The sequence below is a fragment of the Mustela nigripes genome, chromosome 4 (genome assembly GCF_022355385.1).
Source record: "Mustela nigripes isolate SB6536 chromosome 4, MUSNIG.SB6536, whole genome shotgun sequence".
Taxonomy (NCBI): domain Eukaryota; kingdom Metazoa; phylum Chordata; class Mammalia; order Carnivora; family Mustelidae; genus Mustela; species Mustela nigripes.
In genome coordinates, this window is record NC_081560.1 from 176,132,565 (window position 1) to 176,153,269 (window position 20,705).

At 54.5% G+C, this 20,705-nt stretch overlaps 1 protein-coding gene and 1 pseudogene across 4 annotated transcripts in view; one reads left to right on the plus strand and one right to left on the minus strand.

The window, feature by feature from the left end:
- Window positions 1-20,529, plus strand: part of VWA2 (von Willebrand factor A domain containing 2) — a 46,838-nt gene extending 26,309 nt beyond the window's left edge. For all 4 annotated transcript variants that reach the window (XM_059398647.1, XM_059398646.1, XM_059398649.1 and 1 more), the window contains 9 exons: window positions 2,310-2,504; window positions 7,113-7,246; window positions 7,765-7,897; window positions 10,455-10,510; window positions 13,015-13,122; window positions 14,333-14,905; window positions 16,065-16,616; window positions 17,165-17,290; window positions 18,130-20,529. In XM_059398647.1, the coding sequence (XP_059254630.1) occupies window positions 2,310-2,504; window positions 7,113-7,246; window positions 7,765-7,897; window positions 10,455-10,510; window positions 13,015-13,122; window positions 14,333-14,905; window positions 16,065-16,616; window positions 17,165-17,290; window positions 18,130-18,245 (1,993 nt within the window). In that variant the 3' untranslated portion in view covers window positions 18,246-20,529. The remainder of the gene's footprint in view (window positions 1-2,309; window positions 2,505-7,112; window positions 7,247-7,764; window positions 7,898-10,454; window positions 10,511-13,014; window positions 13,123-14,332; window positions 14,906-16,064; window positions 16,617-17,164; window positions 17,291-18,129) is intronic.
- Window positions 2,756-3,764, minus strand: LOC132015402 (proteasome maturation protein-like; annotated as a pseudogene).
- Window positions 20,530-20,705: the final 176 nt, after the last annotated feature.

The following is a 20,705-nucleotide window of genomic DNA, read 5'->3' on the forward strand; positions in this document are numbered from 1 at the left end:
GGAGGGTCCAGGGTTCAAGTCCTGCCTCCACGTTCATGAGCTGTGTGACTTTTAATAAGGCCTTTCCCTGAACTTCCGTATCTCAGGGAGCTATGGTGAGAATTATCGGAGCTTAGCATCTGCCCACACACACACACAGCCATGCCTGCCTCATGAGAAGTGCTCTGGAAATATTAGCAGTTAGCATTACTGTTCTTTGGGCTGGAGTTTCCTCGTCTGTTAAATGAGGGTAATATTAGCACATTTTACCAGAGTTGGAGAATTACTTCAGTAAGAGGAGTAAGTGAGATACTTGGCCTGAAGGAGAAACTTGGTGCTAGTATTGTCTTTTAGAAACAGGAAACAGTTTGTCCGTCCAGGGTCCTTAGAGGAAGGCTCTTCACAGACACACGGGCTTTGGTAAAGGTAGTAGGTCTTCTCGGAAATCGAAGAATAACTCAGCTCAGCCCTGTTCTTTTCACTCTGGCTGCTAGGAAGCGAAGTGATCTTTTCCAATCTTTCTTTCATTAGCTTTCTCCACTTCTCAACTATATCAGTCTGCTCTTAATTTTGTTTCATTAAAAACTCACTTCATCTCTCCAATCATCCCTCGTTGGTTGTCTTCAGTGTCTTGTAGGCAGACCAGCAGAGTGTGAGGAGGGTTGGGGGCACTTGGTGTGCTCTCTTCCCCCCACCTTGGATAAGCCCCTTGCTCAGGCCAGGCTCTGCTTACCAGCCTCAGGACACAGCTGGTGGTGTTCCCCAGTGTCTTTGCTTACACACTTTCTCCGGATTGGAGTGGACCTTCCCCCTCCTAATCCATAGACCCACCAAGACCCCATCAGACACTTTCCCTGTGGGAGCCTGTTCCCAACTCCTTCCCTCAATGAAGCCCCCCTCAGAAGTCTTGTTCATTGTCATCCTCTCACTGGTAATTTGTATTTGCTGGCCGGTCCTCTTTCTTCGGCTTAGACGGGCAGTTCATTGCGGGCTGGGATCATGTTATGCTTCCTGGTCTCCCTCTCACTATCTTGCATTTAGAGAGTCCACGGTAAACACCTGTGGGCTGAACACTGGCATTCTTACTGATGCAGATGCTGATCTCTGGTAGACAGAGTCTTCGTTCTAGGAGCTCTCCACTCTTGCTGACATTTGCTAACTTTATGGAGCCCTGCGGAGAGAATTGCCCTTTAAGGGCGCACTTTCGACAAAAAGCAGTAGAAGTGAAGAACATTCTGGGCCTGGGCCATAAATCCTTCCAAGCACACTCCTTGCTCTTCCCTCATCTCTGCTGAATGGAGAGGACTTTGAGGATGGTGAGGAAGGGGGAAACCACAAAATGCAAGGAGCCTGGATGGATCTCTAAGGAGCAACTTGGAGGAGAACAGAGCAGGACAGATGCCCAGGCAGGAGGACCACGTCAGGCTTACATGAGAACTGAGCATTTGCAGTGTTATGTTTAAAAAGTATACACACATTCACACACGTAGGCATTCACACACCTCCTGTCAGTTAGATGTTTGCACATTAGAAGAATCACTGTAGGGCCCTCTGCGAGGCCGACATCGCCTTCACTGACGCTCAGTGTAGCCTGAGAATAACCAAGTACGCCAGATCTTGGCTCTGCGATCGGCAGTTCAGAATGACGGTCTCATGGTTTTTTCTGTGTGTACAGTGATTCCATCAGCCTTGACCTTGTTTTCCATGTGGGATGTGTTTCCACCCACCGAAAGGTTTGGCCTAAAACCCACTGTAGGGAATCACCATGTTCTGCCCACTTGACTCCGAGAGCTGGCGGTTCTCCCCCCGAGGACGCCTGCGGGAGCCTCCTACTGTAAGATTTCATTCCAAGCTCAGTGGACTGTCCCTCAAACGGGGCTGGGATGAGGTGGGACCGCTGTGACGTCCCTGCCCTCCAGTTGTCCGTCAGTTCAGCCTCCCAGCACCCAACCCTGAGCTGGAATCGAGCCAGGAAGACCTGATCATAGACATGACCCCCGCCCCCCACCTCTGACCTTCAGATCAAAACCCTGCCCTTCGCCCTCACAGATGCACACGGTTTTCTTCAGCTCAGTGACCTGTTTACCCCCCGCACTGCCCCCAAGGAGACGCTGAGCCATAGCAAGAAGGGGATGACACAGATGGGGGGAGGCGGGAGGTGGGTGTTAGACACGCGCACGATGAGGGTTGTCAGCCCCCGAGCTGTCACTGGAGGTGGGAGAGCGCGACGGTCACCAACAACCGAGAAGCCCCTTGTTGCAGGGGGTCGTCGGGCCTCCTGTCCGTGGGTGACTGACTCGTCTTTGCTTTCTCCCCCTGTGTGAGCTTAGAGGAGGGCGCACAGAGACAGGCCTGGCCCTGAAATACCTTCTGCGCCAAGGCTTCCCCGGCGGCCGGAACGCCTCTGTGCCCCAGATCCTTGTGGTCGTCACTGACGGGCAGTCCCAAGGGCACCTGGCGCTGCCCGCCAAGCAGCTGAAGGAAAGAGGCGTCACCATATTTGCCGTCGGGGTCCGGTTTCCAAGGTAAGAGCCCCCGGGACGCTGTGGAGACACTTCACAGCCACGGGACGGGAAGGGGTCTGGCCAGACCGCCCTGGTCCTTCCTGGGCTCTGTCTTCTCCTCGCTCTGTATGTCGTGCGTGTGTAGGGAGCGCCAAGTCTGAGAGCGTGTGTGGCCTCTGATTTAGGGGTTGTCAGCGCCGGAAACTTGAGTCTTAATTCTTTTTATTTTTTCATGTGTCAGTACTTTTAATGTTGTGTGCATCAAATTATAGTCAAAAGATGACTATAAACAACACGCAGCGCCTCTGTTTTCATGAACAACACAACAGAGGACAGTAAACTGAGTTTATATTCCACCATCAAGTGTGGCTGTCCCATTCGTTCACTTTGTGATGGGGCATTAAGAATATCTTCAAACCCAGTAGTCTCCTCATTATCCTCAAAATACCCAGTGAAAGGTTCGGAGCTCGGAAGCAATGGAAGACGCTGAACCAGCTGCGCTGCCTTGAATTCCGTTTGTAATGTGAGTGGAGCAGACAGACCCTGGATGTTTCTGAGTGTAGAAAAATTCATTTTATCTTGGTTGAACTGAAAATTTTTTTCTGATACTTCAAGAGTTCTGATAATCCAAATGTTCATTTTTCACACAAGGAAAGCCTTTTGGAAGATGATCATGACTTTCAAAACGTCTGCTGGCGGGGCCCCGGGTGGCTCAGTGGGTAAAGCCTCTGCCTTTGGCTCAGGTCTTGATCCTGTAGTCCTGGGATGGAGCCCCACATCGGGCTCTCTGCTCAGCAGGGAGCCTGCTTCCTCTTCTCTCTCTGCCTACCTGTGATCTCTTCTGTCAAATGAATAAGTAAAATCTTTAAAAAAAAAAAAAGAAAGAAAGAAAGAAAGAAAGAAAGAAAGAAAGAAAGGTCCGCTTGCTGAAAGCTCAGTACAGGAATGCTGTCCTGTAACCGAGACCCCAGCCCTCCGGTGTTCATCTTCACTTGCTCTGTGAACAGCCTCTCGGCCCCGTCCCCACCAGCTGGCCCCGCCGCTCCTTGACTCTCAATTCTTTGGGGCAGAAATGGAAGTCATGGGTTCCTCTCACTTTACTGGGTGGGTCGGGGGGTCCCTTGGGGCGAGCAGGAGCCATGAAGATCCTTTTCTGTCCTCCACACGCATCTGCCACTCCCTCAGCCTGGCCCCCCGAGGGACCGGGACCCATGGCTGCCCGCTGCGCCCAGCTGCACCCCGGAGAGAGCAGAGTCATGCTTCCAGTTGAATGATCCAAGAAAGGCTTCTCATTAGCTTGAGTCACAGACCCCTTCCAGAGGCCGGGAGCATGGGGGCCTGGGCCGGGCCGCTCCCCTTCCCAGATGCTGGCACGTGCTTTCCACGCGTCCTCACTGCTCTCAACCTTAAAATGGGAGGTGCCTTCGTGGGCCCTCGTTGTCAGGGGTATTACACGAAAGGACTCTGGTCCTGGTGCTATGTCTGCACACAGAAATCTCTCCGTTAATTTTATATATTTATTTTTTTAAGATTTTATTTATTTATTTGACAGAGATCACAACTAGGCAGAGGCAGGCAGAGAGAAAGGAAAGGAAGCAGGCTCCCCGCGGAGCAGAGAGCCCAATGTGGGGCTCGATCCCAGGACCCTGAGATCATGACCTGAGCTGAAGGCAGAGACTTCACCCACTGAGCCACCCAGATGCCCCTCCCCATTAATTTTAGTACATTTTTTATTCTCAGTAAATGCGCCAGACACCATTCTTGAGTGTTTAGGGATACAGAGACAGTACCAGGTGCCTGCCTTCACGGAGTTCCCATTCTAGGAAAGGAACTAGATGATAAACAAGTGAGTGAATAAACAATAATGTCATTTCAGGTGGAAATAAAAGGCAGAGGAGAAAGAGTAAGAGAGAAGGTTAACAGACCGATGAGAATCAGGGAGCCCAGCTAGTTTAGAGAGGGGAGTCTGTCAGGAGTTGACTTTGGAGGAGAAACTTGAGTCAAAGGAGTAGCAAGCCTCCTAGACAGCAGGGAAAAGAACAGGGTAGGCAGGCGTGTGGCAAGCACAAAGGCCCTGAGGCAGTAGCTAGCTTAGTGTGTCCACCAGGGCGTGTCTGGAAGCCAGCAAACGAGGGGTGGATTACAAGAAATGGGGCAGAAGAGGTAGGTGGGAGTCAGGTCCAGAGCCTCTGTGGGTCATAGTCAAGACTTGGGACTTGATCGTGAGTAGGTTGGGAAGCCCTGGGAAGGCTCTGAGCAGGGAAACGGCCAGTGTTGGCTAACTTTTGTAGAAGATGACACCTGAAGATGCTCTACCTGCCCGCCAGGTAGAGCATAGATGGGCGGGCTGAGGTGGAAGGAGAGAGGAGAAGCAGTACTCGGGGACAAGGGGCATTGAGGCAGGCAGCCTTTGGAAGCTGTTCACATGAGCGGTAACGGCCGTGTGTATTAAGGGGGCGCTGTGAGCCCCTGACGAATGGTTGGACTGAGGGTCTGTTCTGAAGGCAGAGATGAGTGGCCGCTGAAGGGAACATGGGAGGATTTTGGCCGGAGCCCCTCAGGGAGAGGGAGTGCTGTCTCCTGAGATGGGGAAGCCTGGGGAAGAACCAGGGAAGCCGTGTCCTGTTCCAGATCAAGTCTGAGGGGCGGACAGGACGTCTGAGTAGGGAAGCTGAGTCAGCAGCTGCGTGTAGGAGCCCAGGGCTCAGGAGAGGCTGCACAGAGACCCTGCCCTCGGGGACGGCATTTGTCACCTGGAGATCTCCCGGGGGAGTGCGGAGAGGGAAGACTCCCACGGCCCAGCCAGTGCAGTGCTAAGGGGACATGCCGGGCCACGTCCTGGTGGTGGTGCAGACAGTTCCCAGCACCGTCGTCATGCTGTCGTTACTGGCAGTGAGACGCCCTCATCGTGGACTCTTCGCGTGTCCTCACATAGGAGGAGATAAGCCCGGTGAGAGAGGAGACGAGGGTGTTGCTTCCCGGCTCACCTCCCACGCCTCCCACACGGTACTGGATGGACGACCTTGCACGTCACGGTTCTGTCCGTGAGGCTGGAGCTTCCCAGACGGTGGACATCTGTGGCCCGTTCTGGGCTTTCTTCCCTAGCTGCTCGCGGGAGCGCGCTTCTCAGATGGCCTGTGGCGGAGTCCAGTTTGCCTTGTTTTGTGTTTTAATCCATCGTGGCCTGGGACTTCAGAGAAATACAATACAAATGAGCTACTGGGAAAGTAAAATAAAAAAAACAGACAGGGAGCTCAAATGTTGATTATTTGATCCAAGCAGACCGAAAAGGACTCTGTCAAGTCACTGTACAACTAGGTTCTAAGGATTTTTATTCTGTGTCTGTGCTTGTCTGGTTCTGGGTGAGGGTGAAACAGGGCGGGGGGCCTGCACCGGCCCATGGACATGCTTTGAGTACCCCTCCCTTGGAGGAATCGAGAATCAGGAGAGGGGACATGGCTCAGACACAGCAACCACCCGAGGAAGCCCGCTGGGTTTCCAGGCCCTCCGGACTCCGCTCCCCCAACTGCTGGTCAAAGGCCGGGTCACGGCCGACCAGAGGTTCTCAAAAGTCTGTTTCCTGGACCAGCAGCACCAGCAAGTGAGAACGTGTTAGGAACACACACAGTCGGGCCCTACCCCGCAGAATCTCCAAAACTCTGGGCCGAGGTGCCTCCTTCGGCGGTGTATCTGGCCCTCAGTGGTTCTGATGCCCCCTGAAGTTTGAGAGCCGCTGCTGTAGACAGGGTGAGGCTCTCTGCGGGCATGAAAACCTGACTCTCACCTCCTGGGAGTATTCATCGAGCCCCTTCCCTGATGGTTCTCAGCTCTGGCGTTGGTGAAAATGTGCTGCTGGGCTGCCCTCTGGATGCCCCCCTGTGCGGGCCAGGGGGCGCCCTCGTCCTGGGGAGAATGGGGAGTGACAGGGATCAGTACATTTTAGAGATAAATGAAGTTTCGGCCACACTGGCAAGCCTTTGTCTCGTTGGATGAGTTTCTGGCGGGCAAGATGCTAAACCCATTACTGACGCCCCTGTCTTCTCAGAAAGGCTTCTCGGCATCCTTTAACGTTCTCTTCATGTCCTGGGTTATCAAGCCACGTGTCACTTCTGTCCCGGGCCCTAACAGTGGTGCCCTCTGGCTCCTTCCTCCACACAACCTCACGTTGCTGGCCTTCAAGTGCTTCTCGTTCTTCAGGACTTTTCTCTGTCATGAGCCGGCCTCGGTTTTCTCGTCTTGCCACCAAGCACAGCCACGTTCCCTCATTTCCTTTCTGGTCACGTTTTTTCCTCCTCGGCTCTGGGTGACACGGCCAGACCGTGACCTCCGTGAGGACTGGGTCTCTGAGAAGAGCTGCTGGTTCCGAGGGGGAGGCCTTCCTCTGAGGAAGCAGGCGGGCTCTGGAGCGCACACATTAGGACCCGTGCTTTGGGCACCCTCGGGGTCTCGCTCGGGTTCGCTTCTGGACCTCACCGGCACCCCGGGCGGATGAGGTTGCCGCTGAGCGGCTCCTGGAGCGTGGGGTCGTGTTGATGCCCACGAGGAGCCCACGGTGTAGGGGATGGGTGGACAGGAAGGTGGGGGCCGGGCGAGGAGAGGCCGTGACTTCTCTGCCGGGCCCGGGGACAGGTGGGAGGAGCTGCACACGCTGGCCAGCGAGCCGAGGGAGCGGCACGTGCTCACGGCCGAGCAGGTGGAGGACGCCACCAACGGTCTCCTGAGCGCCCTCAGCGCGTCTGCTCTCTGCACCGCCGCCTCTCCAGGTAAGGCCTTCCGGGCTGGGAAGCAGCGGTCTTGCCCTTGGTGAAAGTGGGGTGGAGACAGTTCCTGAGGCCGCAGGTTAAGCAGCTCCCCAGGCAGGGGGCTAGAAGCATTGGTGTTGGGGTGCTCTGCTCTCTCTCCCTGTGTCAGACCCGGTGGCCTCTCTTGGCCAGGAACCCTGAGCTTGTCTCCTTGGGGTAGAGGAAGCCAGGGCTTGGGGCCCAGATCTAGGGGGTCCCTGTGCCTGTCCCCCTCCTCAGGGTGGACAGCTCCCCGGCATGGTCAGATTCAGCTGGGGTGAGGTCTCTGCACGCCCAGTTGCTGTCGTCAGGGTCTACCCAGGAGCACGCTGTGTGGAAGGAGCACAGGGGCACACGGGTGTGAAAGCAGTGTGCGGGGAAGGCTTAGAGACTGGCCCCTGCGAGAGGCAGAGGGTGGCCCGGGTTGAGGGTGATGGAACCACGGCGGGGGGATGGAGGTGTAACCGTGTCTTCTCCATCCGTGTGCCCTGCGGACACAGACTGCGAGGTCCAGCCTCACCCCTGTGAACACAAGACGCTGGAGACGGTCAGGGAGCTGGTGGGCAGTGCCCGGTGCTGGAGAGGATCGCGCGGGAGCAAGGCCGTGCTGGCGGCAGTCTGTCCCTTCTCCAGGTTTGTCCACGTGGTCTGGGGTCTGAGCCCGAAGACACGTCTGGGTGGAGAAGGAGGCCCCCAAAGCTGAGTGCTGAGTGCAGGGAGAACAGCTGTTTGGGGTCTTGGCCAAGGAGAGTGACAGGGATCAGAGAATGCCTGGTGGGGGGGGGGGGAGATAGGGACAGAGTTGTGGGGTCCTGGGGGCGGTCATAGGGAGGATCACAGCTACACAGTGGCAGGGTCTTATAGATACACTGCCCAGGTGCCCAGAGTGAGTGAGGGTGACAGGGTCACAGCTCTTCTGGAAGGCTCATAAGCGACTCAAAGTTAGTCCACTAGGGCCGTGGTCTGGATTTGGGATGGTGATCTGGTAGTTTGGTTCCTCTGAATGCCAGTTTCCATATTTATGGGACCAAGTGAGGCAGGAGGTTTAAGGTCTTGGATGAATTCTAGTTGTGGAGGCCATGGGAGATGCAATATTTGTCAGATCTGGCGCCTGGGCATTCTAGAGTCTCTGCTGCTCTGTGGTTAGCCATTTTCTCAAAAATTCCTGGACTGGCGCTTGGCCTTTTATCCAGACTTCCTACAGGACAGCAGGTCAGCACCTGGCAATCCCACATTTCTGCCTTTCCTGGAGATCCAGGGGTGACGTTTGAACCCACTGCGTCTTTGCCCCTTGGCCTGCCCTCAGGGATGAGCTCAGGAGACACAGCAATGAAATGGGTTGGCTGAAAACCCATGAGCTATCATGCTGGGCTGAGGGAGAGTCCAAGGACTGTCTTGGCAGAGAAGGGCCATGCCCTGTACATGGGTCCAAGGAAATGGGGCCGTGTCAGAGGCCACTAGAGGACCTCTTCAGAACCCAAGCTTTCAAGTGAAAGGAGACAGTTCTTTGTTTCTCCCTGAACATGTTCTGAGCATCTGCTGTGAGTCAAGCAGCATGCAGGGAGCAGACCGGCATAGACACTGCCCCCAGGACGCTCATGGTCCAGAGGGGGCTTTGGACAAGAGGACTAGTGACCGCTGTCAGGTGTCTCAGGTGCTAGGATGGGGCCTGTCCTCCCCAGGACATCATGGAGAAGGGGTTGCTGGAACACTTTGGAAAGATCTGGGAACCCAGTGGCGCGCTGGGCAGAGGCTTTCAGAGTTGGGAGCCCCGGGAGAGGCTGGTGGGTAGGACCCACTTCGTGGCTTTGTACTCAAGATGCTGGAGTCAGACTGCTGAACTTTTCATTCCAACCACTAATGAGCTGGGAACCTCCTACCCACCCCCTTCTACATTTGAAAGGGGGCTAATAACCGTACCACTGCAGGGGGTTGTGGGGAGCAGGTAGAGCTTTCATATGAGTTCACTAATCCTGCAAGCTTCTGGAATGATGCTTGCACAGAGGAGCTCATCAGCAATCTCCTCACTCAAGAAACACTGAAGGCCTCCTGTGTGCCCGGCACCGTCCTACGTCCTGGGGAATCGGCATGAAATGTCTCAGAAAGAAATCTGCCATCATGAGCAGTAAATACAGCGAAAGCATAACACAAACTATTAGGTAGTGATGAGTGCCACAGAGAGAAAGAATGAAGGGGTGGGTCAGGGTGTGGGGGGGGGTGGTTGGGAGCAGGGTTGTAATTTTAAATAGAGCAAGGAAGGCCTTGTACAGAGTCCAGACCTGAGGGAGCCATGTGCACATCCAAGCAAAGTCCTGTGGCCAGTCCCTGCTCCAACAACACCGATTTCCCATGCAGGTCAGAGAGGTGGCGTGGGGCGTCCACAGAGCTTTGTGGGCTAGGCCTTGTGGTTTTACAAAGTTACTAGGAGGAGATGTGGAGAGAGAGATTTCTCTTTAATGAGCTGGCAGCTTGGCAAACTTCTGATTTTAGCACCTTGAGTTTTGTAATTGACTTGGCTCTTATCCCAAGTAGATGTTCTGCTCCAGGAAAGACTCTGCCTTAGAGGTGAGCCTAATTAGCCTGCCCCAGTGGTGGGGAGCCTGGGGGTGTCGCACAGCCAGAATCCACTTGTCTAATTCCCACTGCTTCCCCCTCCACCCCCCTTGGTGCTAGCCCTGGAAAGGAATTCATAATAGAAAGCTCTTCTCATAGTTCAGAGTTTTGAACACAGAGTATTTCCAAATTCTGACATAATAGCCAATTTACATTTTTAAAAAATTGATTCTGGGTAGTTTGAAACATTCCCCACTCTGTGTGCAACTTAAAGCTAGGGTAGAATCAAAGAAAACAGGGTGGTCTTTCTTGACCCCTATCTGCATAGGAATCTATCAGCTTTTAGCGTTTCAAATAACTTTCCAGGTTTCGGCCTTCCTGTTAAACTTTTTTTTTTTTTTTTAATAAAGATTTTTATTTATTTATTTGACAGAGAGATATCACAAGTAGGCAGAGAGGCAGGCAGAGAGAGAGAGGGAAGCAGGCTCCCTGCTGAGCAGAGAGCCCGATGCGGGGCTCGATCCCAGGATCCTGGGATCATGACCTGAGCCAAAGGCAGAGGCTTAACCCGCTGAGCCACCCAGGTGCCCCCCCTGTTAAACTTTTGATCTCCATCATTTGCTCCCTCGGGTGATAGCTGGAAGAGAGTGTACCGAAGCCACCATTCCACCTGCTACAGGACCACGTGCCCAGGTACAGTCTGCCTCTTGGATTCTCTAGTTCTTTCTGGGCCCTGGGGACTTGGCTGGCTTCAGAAGGGGCGTTAGCACTCCTGGGGCAGAGGGTGGGGTGGGAACCAGCTCAGGGGTGGAGAGACAGGCATTTCAGAGGCAGAAGAGCACACTTGTGCCGCACTCAGTCCTCTTTTGCACAGTAGTGGTTTTCACTAAGAACGGCCTTCCTCAGCCAGCGCCCCTTGCGTTGACAAGAGGCGGAGAAGGGCACGCGTTGAGCACCAGCTTTGCAGGTAGAAAGCCTCACATGCAGCACCAAACTCCAGACGGGACACATAAGCCTCAGTTTCCCCCTCTCTAAAACAGGGGTAATGGTCATCCCGTGTCTGGAAAACCCACTTCTCTGCTCCGTATGATAGCGAGCATCATAATTGGGATCCTAGGGAAGATTGAGTAGGTAACGCCCACGGAAGTATTGGCATCATTCAACCTGTTCCCTGGGGGGGGCCTCCCTGCTCCTCACCAGGGGCTCCAGTGCACCCCACTGACCCGAGAGCAGAGAAATTATACTCAAACGTGTTGACATCAGTCCCTTATGGATTTGCTTCTCCCGAGGAGGCAGGGAGCATGTCTCCTGGGTCCTATCCCTGGGTTTAGTGATCTCCTCGGCATCCTGTTTTCAAGTTCTCACATTGCTGGCTTCTGAAAGGCAGGAGACACCGAAAGTTCGGTTGTTTTTGCTCAAAAATTAAGGTTTGAGCACCTAAGGCTTTGGAGCCACAGTGACCAGGGGCTGCATCCGAATCTTCGCCTTTCTAGCTCTCTGGTCTTCACGGGACTTCTAGTCCTTGAGCTCTAGCTCCCCTGTCTGCAGTGATGGGGGCCTTTACAGGACTCATCGGGCAGTGAAACAAGATCGTGCACATGTGGCACTTAGTGGGGTGCCTAGCGTAGAAGAGCGGCTCAGTTAAAGGCCCATGTCTGTGCTGCTGTCGGGGCCCCTGGTCATTTCCATGATACGCCTGGGGCAGAATGGCAGCCCGGGTGCTCTCCATGAGCCTCGATAATCCCTATCCTCAAAAAGCAGACAGTTTGGTTTCAGTGACGTGATCTCCAAGTTATATATCAACATTTTCATGTAGAAAGGCCAGAAATCTCTACTTCCACTGGTAGCCATACAACTAGTTAGGAAGCCCTTTGAATATAAGACACATGAATTCATGAAGCTCCTGCCTGTTCTCCGAAACTCTATGAGGGAGGGCGCGTGGTATTATCTGCGTTTTATAGTAATGGATACGAAGCTCAGATAGGATCACGGAGAGGACACTTCAGACGTGAACTGTGGCTCCCTGGGCAAAATACCCCATTTGAAAGAGTTGTGGCCCAGCATTTGGACCTCATATCCAAAAACAAATATTGTCTTTACCTGTTATGGAGTGTTGGCTACATGCCAGGCTTTGTGCTCAGACTTTCCGCAGATTAGTTCATGTAATCCTCACAGCAACACTGTGGAACAAGTTCTCATCCTTTTTAGTGGAAGATACTGGGACTTGCCCCGGCTAATTAAGGTGCCCAGGGAAGCAGAGGCCACATTTGTTGGCTCCAGGAGCCAAAGGCTCCCTGTTTGGCAGTGCCAGCCTGCAGAAGCCGTTAAGAACCACCACGGAGAACTTGGGGAGCGGCACCTTCCACACTGCAGTTTCCCCCTGCATCTCAGGACACCTGTGTGGGGTCGTGATGCTACTGAGATCTTCATCCTTAGGGAGCCTGGGTCCAGTACCAGTTCATTGTCATGGCCACCCTGAGCTTGTCTAGGCCTCCTCAGCAGGCAGGGGTGGTGAGGCCCATCATGCAGTTTTCTAGGCCTGCCAGAGCCAAGTACCACAGACTAGGGGCTTAAAAACAGAAATTTACTTTCTCACAGTTCTGGAGGCTGATGAACAAGATCAAGGAGTCGGCAGGTTCTTTTTCTTCTGAGGCCTCTCTGCTTGGCTTACGATGGTCGTCTGCTCCTGGGATCCTCACGTGGCTTTCCTTCTGTGCACCTTGCTGGGGTCTCTCCCTCTTCTTCTAAGTCATACTGGGTTAGAGCCCATCCTATGACCTCATTTAACCTTAAGGAGCCTTTAAAGACTCTTTGAAGTCCTTCTCTCCAAATGCAGTCACATTCCAAGGTCCTGAGGGTTAGGACTAATACATATGGATTTGGAGGGATGCAATTCAGGCCATAACAGCCCAGGGGCCATTGGCACATCCCCTGTGAACCTGTGGTTCACGCAGGCCTGATGGAGCCCACCACGGCGTGTCCTTTGTACCCACATCCAGCCTCTCCTTTGTGTACCTCACTCGCTTCCTGTCCTGTCTTTGCCCCAGGTGCTCTGGCTAAGTCCCTAGTGGTCCTGGGGGAAGGAGGGAGCTGGGCCCTGGTGGGGCAGGGGGGCCTGCTGGACTCACAGCACTGATCAGATCCCTTTGTGAATCTGAGCCGATGTGCTAGGCTCTTAATGGGCATCTCTCCGATAGGCGCTTGTGACTCGCAGCCCTGCCAGAATGGAGGCACATGTATTCCAGAAGGACTGGACAAGTACCACTGCCTCTGCCCGCCGGCCTTCAGAGGGGAGGCTAACTGCGGTACGTAGCACGGGACTATTGGGGAGCAGCGGAGCCAGGGCTCCCCCTGTCCACTTCCCACTTCCTAGCTATTAGACAGAAATGGGCCCTTGGATTTCAGAGCCACCTACTTTGCAAGCACACCACTGACCTGACGTTCCATGTGAACTAGCCTCTGAGTGCTCTGTGAGTAGGTGACTGCTGGGGCTGCCCGGGGTAGGACAGCGGCTCCCGGGTAACTGGCCCCAGAGTGGGCCACTGCCCTCCCCTCGTGTGTGGATGGGTGCTGTTGCTGACCCCAGTCGGACTCTGAGGCCTGGTTCTGGGCAGAGTCTCATCTCCCCTCTCATAGGAAAAGGAGCAAGGGGCCTAAACCCTTTTTGGTTTTAAAGGTATGAGATGAACGTTACAATAGACTCTACGCTGTAGGGTTGTGGAGAGTTTTAAATAAGGTAGATGCAAAGTGCTTTGTAATGATGCTTGACACATAGCAAGAGCTTGTTAAACAATAAGTTCTTAATATATATACATTTATTACTCTGAATTTTTAAGTAATTACCTAAAAAAATCGAGTGCTGGGTCAACTGAAGGTGTATATGGAAGAACCAAAACTGGACCCCCTACCTCACAAGCTACCCACAAACCAGTGCCAGCTGGGTCATAGATCTTAATACAAAAGGCAAAGCAGGGAAGCTTCTGGAAGGAAACAGAGGAGCATATATTGATGACTTGAGGCAGACAAAGATTTCTCAAAGAGGACTCAAGAAGCAGGAACCATAAGGGAGGAAAGTTCTAGATTACATTTTAAATTTATAAAAAATGGTCAGGGTGCCTGGGTGGCTCAGTGGATTAAGCCGCTGCCTTCGGCTCAGGTCATGATCTCAGGGTCCTGGGATCGAGTCCCACATCGGGCTCTCTGCTCAGCAGGGAGCCTGCTTCCTTCTCTCTCTCTGCCTGCCTCTCTGCCTACTTGTGATCTCTCTCTGTCAAATAAATAAATAAAATCTTAAAAAAAAAATTTTTTAAAAAAAGGTCAGATGGGAGACCCAGGAGGGAGAGCTGTGTCTCGCCCTAACTTGTCGAGGTGCTCCCCAGCCCCTGCCCCCTCAGTGTCTCTGCCCTGACTCACTCCTGCCCGGGAGGGGGACAGGGTGCCTTGAGTCGGGTGGGATGGTGACCCACACGCTCCCGGGGGCCGTAGTGTGACCGCGGGCTGCTGTGATCCTGGCAGCCCCGAAGCTGAGCCTGGAGTGCAGGATCGACATCCTCTTCCTGTTGGCCAGCTCAGCGGGCACCACCCCCGAGGGCTTCCTGCGGGCCAAGGCCTTCGTGAAGCGGTTTGTGCAGGTGTCGCTGAGCGAGGACTCCCGGACCCGTGTGGGTGTGGCCTGGTACAGCGGGGAGCTGGCGGTGGCCGTGCCCGTGGGCGAGTACCGGGACGTGCCGGCCCTGCTCGAGAGCCTGGACAGTCTTCCCTTCCGCGGCGGCGCCACCCTGACGGGCAGTGCCTTGCGGCAGGCAGTGGAGCAGGGCTTTGGGAGTGCTGCCAGGACGGGCCAGGACCGTCCGCGCAGGGTGCTGGTCCTGCTTACCGAGTCACCGTCCCAGGACGAGGTGGCCAGCCCTGCGCGGCACGCGAGGGCCCGAGAGCTGCTCCTGCTGGGAGTGGGCACAGAGGCCGTGCGGGCGGAGCTGGAGGAGATCACCGGCAGCCCGAAGCACGTCCTGGTCTACACCGGCCCCCGGGACCTGTTCCATCGAATCCCTGAGCTGCAGGGGAAGCTGTGCGGCCAGCCGCGCCCAGGTGAGGTTCCCGCGCCCCACGGTAGTGGGGCTCCTTTTGTAAGAGGTTAACAAGCTACGTTTGTCGGAATTAATGACCCCGTATGGATGCATCTTCATTTGCTAAGGACCCCAGCCCTAGTTCAGAGTTCCTTAGTTTTTACTTAGTGACCTTTTGTGCTTCCAAGAATTCTGTCTCGGACCCTCCGTTACAGGTGGTCATCGTGTCTTGTCAGGCTCCTTGGGGTGGCCGCTGTTCAGATGTGCTTGTGCCGGAGCGGTTTCTAAAACCAGTGAATCTGACCCACTTACTCCGTGCCTAATCCTTCCCCCTGGCTCCCCTCTGCCTTGGAAGAAAAGCTGAGCCCCTTGCACTGGCTTCCGAGAGTCCCCTGTGGCTGGCCCTTCAGGCCTCTGTACAGCCCCCGTGCAGGGGGAAGGCGGAGGAGCAGCCCCTCAGGCCCTCTCCCTGCCCTCCACGAGCCGCCCAGCCCTCAATGGACCGGCCTCCTCACAGAGAGTCCACTTGCTGTGTGGCTCCTGCTAGTCCATCTCGCAGGACCCCGCTTTCTCCCCCATGCCCGCTCCTGGGATTTGTGATTCTGGGTTGGTTTCGTGGCTGTCTCCCCACAGACCGTCAGCCCGAGGAGGGAGGCATGGGCCCACTTTGTCCACTTGCTATAGTGGCGCCTGGAGTACAGGGCGTGGCACACGGAGAGTGCTCAGTAATGAGGGTGCGGGCAGGGAGCTGTCACAGAGGGTCCCCAGAGCTCGGGGCTGACAGATGGTAGGCGTCTGTTGCACAGATCAGAGGTGGGTGGCCTCAGCCCACAGGGCGGCTTGGCTATCTTGAGGTTCCACCTCGAGGTCCAAGGTCACGGCTTCGAAGGGAAGTGGAAGGCAAGTAGCCTCCTTTTGAGGACAGATTTTGGAAACTACGATTTCCAGCCACATCCAGTCAGAACCTCAGCATGTGGCCACACCTCCCTGCCAGGGAGTCGGGGAATGTGGTCTAACCCCGCATTCACGTGTCCTATTATCTTAGGAGAGGGTGGAGGGTGGCTACTGCAGGGGACAGACTGGCTGACCCGACCCAGCACGGTCCCTCTTGCTGGCCTGGTCCCACGGAGGGGCTCTGCTGGGCACGGCCCGGCCCGGGGCTCACCGACGTGCTCCCACAGGCTGCCAGGCCCGGTCCCTGGATCTGCTCTTCCTGTTGGATGCCTCCATCTCTGTGGGGCCCGAGAACTTCGCCCAGATGCAGAGCTTTGTGAGAAGCCTCACGCTGCAGTTTGACGTGAACCCGGACGTGACCCAGGTCGGCCTGGTGGTGTACGGCAGCCGCGTCCGGACAGCCTTCGGGCTGGACACCCATCTCACCCGCGCTGCGGTGCTGCTGGCCACGAGCCAGGCCCCTTACCTGGGCGGCGTGGGCTCGGCGGGCACAGCCTTGCTGCACGTCTATGACAAAGTGATGACTGTCCAGAAGGGCGCCCGGCCCGGTGTCCCCAAGGCTGTGGTGCTGCTCACGGGCGGGATGGGGGCGGAGGACGCAGCGGTCCCTGTCCAGAAGCTGAGGAACAACGGCGTCTCCGTGTTGGTGGTGGGCGTAGGGCCTGTCCTAAGGGAGGCTCTGCGGAGGCTCGCGGGCCCCCGGGACTCCCTGATCCATGTGGCAAGCTACGCAGACCTGAGGTACCACCAGGATGAGCTCCTCGCGTGGATATGTGCAGGTGAGTGGGGCTGTGCGCGCCCTCCGTGCCCCTGGGGCGGGGAGGGGGTACTCAGCCTGAGCCCCTAGACACGTCATCGCCAGGATGGCCAAACTTGAGAATTTTTGCACCTCATTTGAACAGAAGACGTTGCTTGAATCCCTACAGATTCCTCCCGGAATCTAAGGATCCGGGTTGACTCCGATTTGTAGTGGACGATGGAGCTAGGAACATAGGCAGTTAGGCCAGCCCGGCCCCACGCCATCCTTTTGCCAGTGACCTCCTTCCTGCCTTTTTAAAAGTGTATCCATCCCAGTAAACACTGCTGCGTGCCCAGCACACGTGAGAGGGAGAGAGTCCCTGCCTGCCGCAGGAGAGCTGGTGGAAGTAGCGTCTCCGACCAGCCGTGCGATGTGGGCCCCCCACCCTGTGCTGACCTCCGCCCTGCTGCTTAAGGGCCCACAGGAACACGGAGATGCGTGGCCTCACCTCTGTCCCGGGCTTCCTGAGAGGAGGGGGTCCTTGGGGCTGACCCAGCCTGGGCCCTCTGGGCATGTTCTCCCTTGCAGAAGCCAGGCGGCCGGTCAGCCTGTGCAAGCCCAGCCCGTGCCTGCACGAGGGCACCTGCATCCTGCGGAACGGGAGCTACCGCTGCGAGTGCCGGGACGGCTGGCAGGGCCCTCACTGCGGGAACCGTAAGTGCGGTGCTCGCGCTGCCTGTGGGTGCTGGGTGGGGGGTCACTTGAGCCCTGCTCGGCCCTTGGGGCTCGCGGAATCAGAGGCGAGGGCTTTGGCTCAGTGGAGGGCCTCCTGCAATGGTTTGTTCCTTCTCACACGAAACATGCGGTGGGGACCACCGGCGTCCCAGGCGCTGTTCCTGGTGCGGGGACATAGCGGTGAAGAGTGAGCAGCTCGGCCCTCCTGGAGCTTCCGTGCTGGTGGAGAGACGGGCAGTGAATAAGCACAGCTCAGGGCAAGTCGGCGTCAGGCTCCAGTCAAGAAAACAGCAGCTGGGAGGAGGGTGTCCAGGGAGGCCTGGGTTGGGAGCACGGTGGAGGCGGAGAGGCAGGAAGGCAGGACGTGGGCACAGAGCGGGGGAGGCCAGTGGGAGGTCATTCTCGAGCATTTCTCTCTGCTCGGGGCACTGGGAGGAATGGCCATCCACCGAGGGAGGACTGGGGAGGCACTGGTGGCACTGGTGGTTGGAGCAGAGCACAGTCCCGGTCTAGGAGAGAGGTCTGGACGGGACAGTCAGCCATTCTGGGCAGCATTACAAGCCCGCTGGGGCTCCTGCACTTGAATTTCAAGTCAGAGGAGCCGAGCGACTAGCAGCAGATGCCCCTTGGAGCCTCGGGCTCAGGTAACCTGAGGCTGGGGAGCAGCCCTGAAGGGCCGTCAGCTAGGGCCTCTCTGGTCTGGCCCTGGTGCTTGGGCTGGGGAGCAAGGGAGACAAGTGTCGGGGCCCACAGGCCGCCCGCTGGGGAGAAGAGGACTCGGACACTCCTCCTGTCCTCAAGGTTCGCCTCTGTCCCAGGGTCCTTGCGAGGAGATGCCCCCAAGGCACGAGGCTCCCATCCAGAGCCTGCGGAAGGGCAGCAGCCCTACCCCTCCCAGCAGCCACCCAGAAGGCCCGGGCGCCCCGGGCACTGAGAGCATGCCTGCGGCTGCCTGTCTCCTGGGGTCCTCAGAGCATCTGCCTCCAGCTCCACGGGGAACCCTCCCGCCCATGTCCCTCAGCCCCAGGAAGAGCTGTCCCAACGGCAGACTGTGCTGCTCAGGGACACAGCAGCAGCCGGTTCAGCCACTACCGCAGCTATTGAAGCGTCTTGATGTGTAAGTAAATACTTTCCATCCCTGGATGTGCCCTGGTGTCCTCTGCCAGCTTCTCCCTGAGGAGAAACAGAGGAGCTTGGAGAAGGTCAGTGTCCTGTTTGAAGCTCCCTTTGCCCACAACAAACACTAAATAATGTTGGGATGGTACCGCTCAGGAGGAGGCCAGCACTGCAGGGTCCTTGGGACCACCGGAGCCATGGCATTTTGAGACTGAAAAACTGTGGACCACGTCTTTTCCCAGAGATGTCCAAGTGCGTTTGCTTTTAGTTTGAGAAGGGGCTGGAGTGGCATTTGTGACCAGATCTGTGCGTGGCAAAGACCTAGAAAGACTCCAGACTGAAACGTGACGGTGAACCAGCTTGTTTGACTATGGGAGAGGAGCTGAGCATGCAGACCACCCTGGTCTCCAGGGGCTGGGTGACGTTGGCGCCGGGCCTGAGCTACATTCCCTTGGAGGGGCTTCCTTGGGAGGTTACTTAGTGGGGGCTAATTGTGCAGTGCCTATAGCTTGTCCTTTCTTGGTAGGACAAGGAAGAGTGGAATTCTTAACAAATATGACCTAAAGAAACATAGAGGGTACGGGCTTTTTGAAGCTTCAGACTTATGCTGTTTAGGTGGTTTTGCTTTCCATGTCCAGTTTTGAAAGGACTATTTTGAGAAATGATGTTGGTTATTTAATGGAACCCGTGTGGCAAGAGGGCTCCGCTGGCCTATGTTTCTGGCAAACTAGGTACTCAGCCCTGCAGTCTTCAGGAAACACTTCTTGCCTTTGGTTGTGTGGTTAGAATTTGGGTTTTCAGTAGAAAGCTTTGCAGAGCTGGCACCTAAGTCCAGACACTCTGTCCTGGCTTTTCTTTTTAATGTTAATAATGTAACTGTTTTGCATGCAAATGTTCAAGGCTATTTTGATTTAAAGTGCAGGGAGAGGTCATCAGGTGTTAGACATCACAAAGGAACGGTCATTTTCACTCCCATTATTACCTTTGCTGTGGTAGCAGCAACATCAAGGTAGGGTCACGTGTCCACCTGGCAGGTGCTGAGAGGTGATGTCAAAGAACTTACATGAACCAACCATCTTCAAATTGACAGCAGGTTCATCATTTTGTAGTGTGAGCTCTTTGTCCAGGTCAGGGCTCATGTTTAGCTATCCCATTTGAATTGCTTCAGCTTAAGAAAAAAAAAAAAAAAACAGAGCCATGGGCTCTGGGCTTACACATTAAAGACTATTTCTAGTTTTAGGTCCCAGCCCTCAAGCCTTTTTTTTTTTTTTTAACCTTTTCTAGGGAAGGTGTCACTGAACAGTTCAACCCTCTCTGTGCCCCAGTAGTGGCAGAGGGAACTCCTTTCTTTTAAAAGAAACTGGCCTTTAAGTACATAGAAATCGGTTTTCCTTGGAAAAATTTACACAGTGCAGAGAGATCACCAATCTTGTTTTCTGCATGATCCCAATTCCAGCCAACTTGCTGGACGCTCTAATCCTAAGAGTTAATTCTCTTTTCTAGAAAGATATTTATAAATAATCAGACTCACCCCTTCCTTTTGATGTTTATACGAGTACTTTTGTCTAGGATCTCTGAAATAATGATTTTAAAAGCTCGTGTCTGTTTCTGAACCCGGAGGGATCTTCCATCATTCTATGTGGATGACTTTATCAGGTTAGGAATACTTTTTTAGGAGTGTGGAGATGATCTTTTTTACATTTAATCTGATCATATCATAAATGGCCCATTAGAATATTTTCAGTTCTTGAATCACCTTTGCTTCCTTGGATAAACATGATGTGGCCGTGACGCATGATTCTTTAAACACTATCAAATTTCACTTGCCAATATTAAGGTATTTTTCATCTTTGTTCAAAAAATGAGATTGGGATGGGGTGCCTGGGTGGCTCAGTGGGTTAAGCCGCTGCCTTCGGCTCGGGTCATGATCCCAGGGTCCTGGGATCGAGCCCCGCATCGGGCTCTCTGCTCAGCGGGGAGCCTGCTTCCTTCTCTCTCTCTCTGCCTGCTTGTGATCTCTCTCTGTCAAACAAATAAAAAATAAAATCTTTAAAAAAAAAAATGAGATTGGGGTTTTCTTCTGTGATTTGTGTTGGATATTTGGTACCATGACTGTGCTAACTTTATAAAATGGAAAATGCATATTCTTCAAACTAAAGGTGGTTTTTAAAAATTCTATTTAATTTTGCCTCAGGTTGTCTCTTTATTGTTTCGGTCATTTCAATGAGCCAGATTTTGTCTTGTTTTAAGTAACATTCATGCATGGAACTTTCTTAAT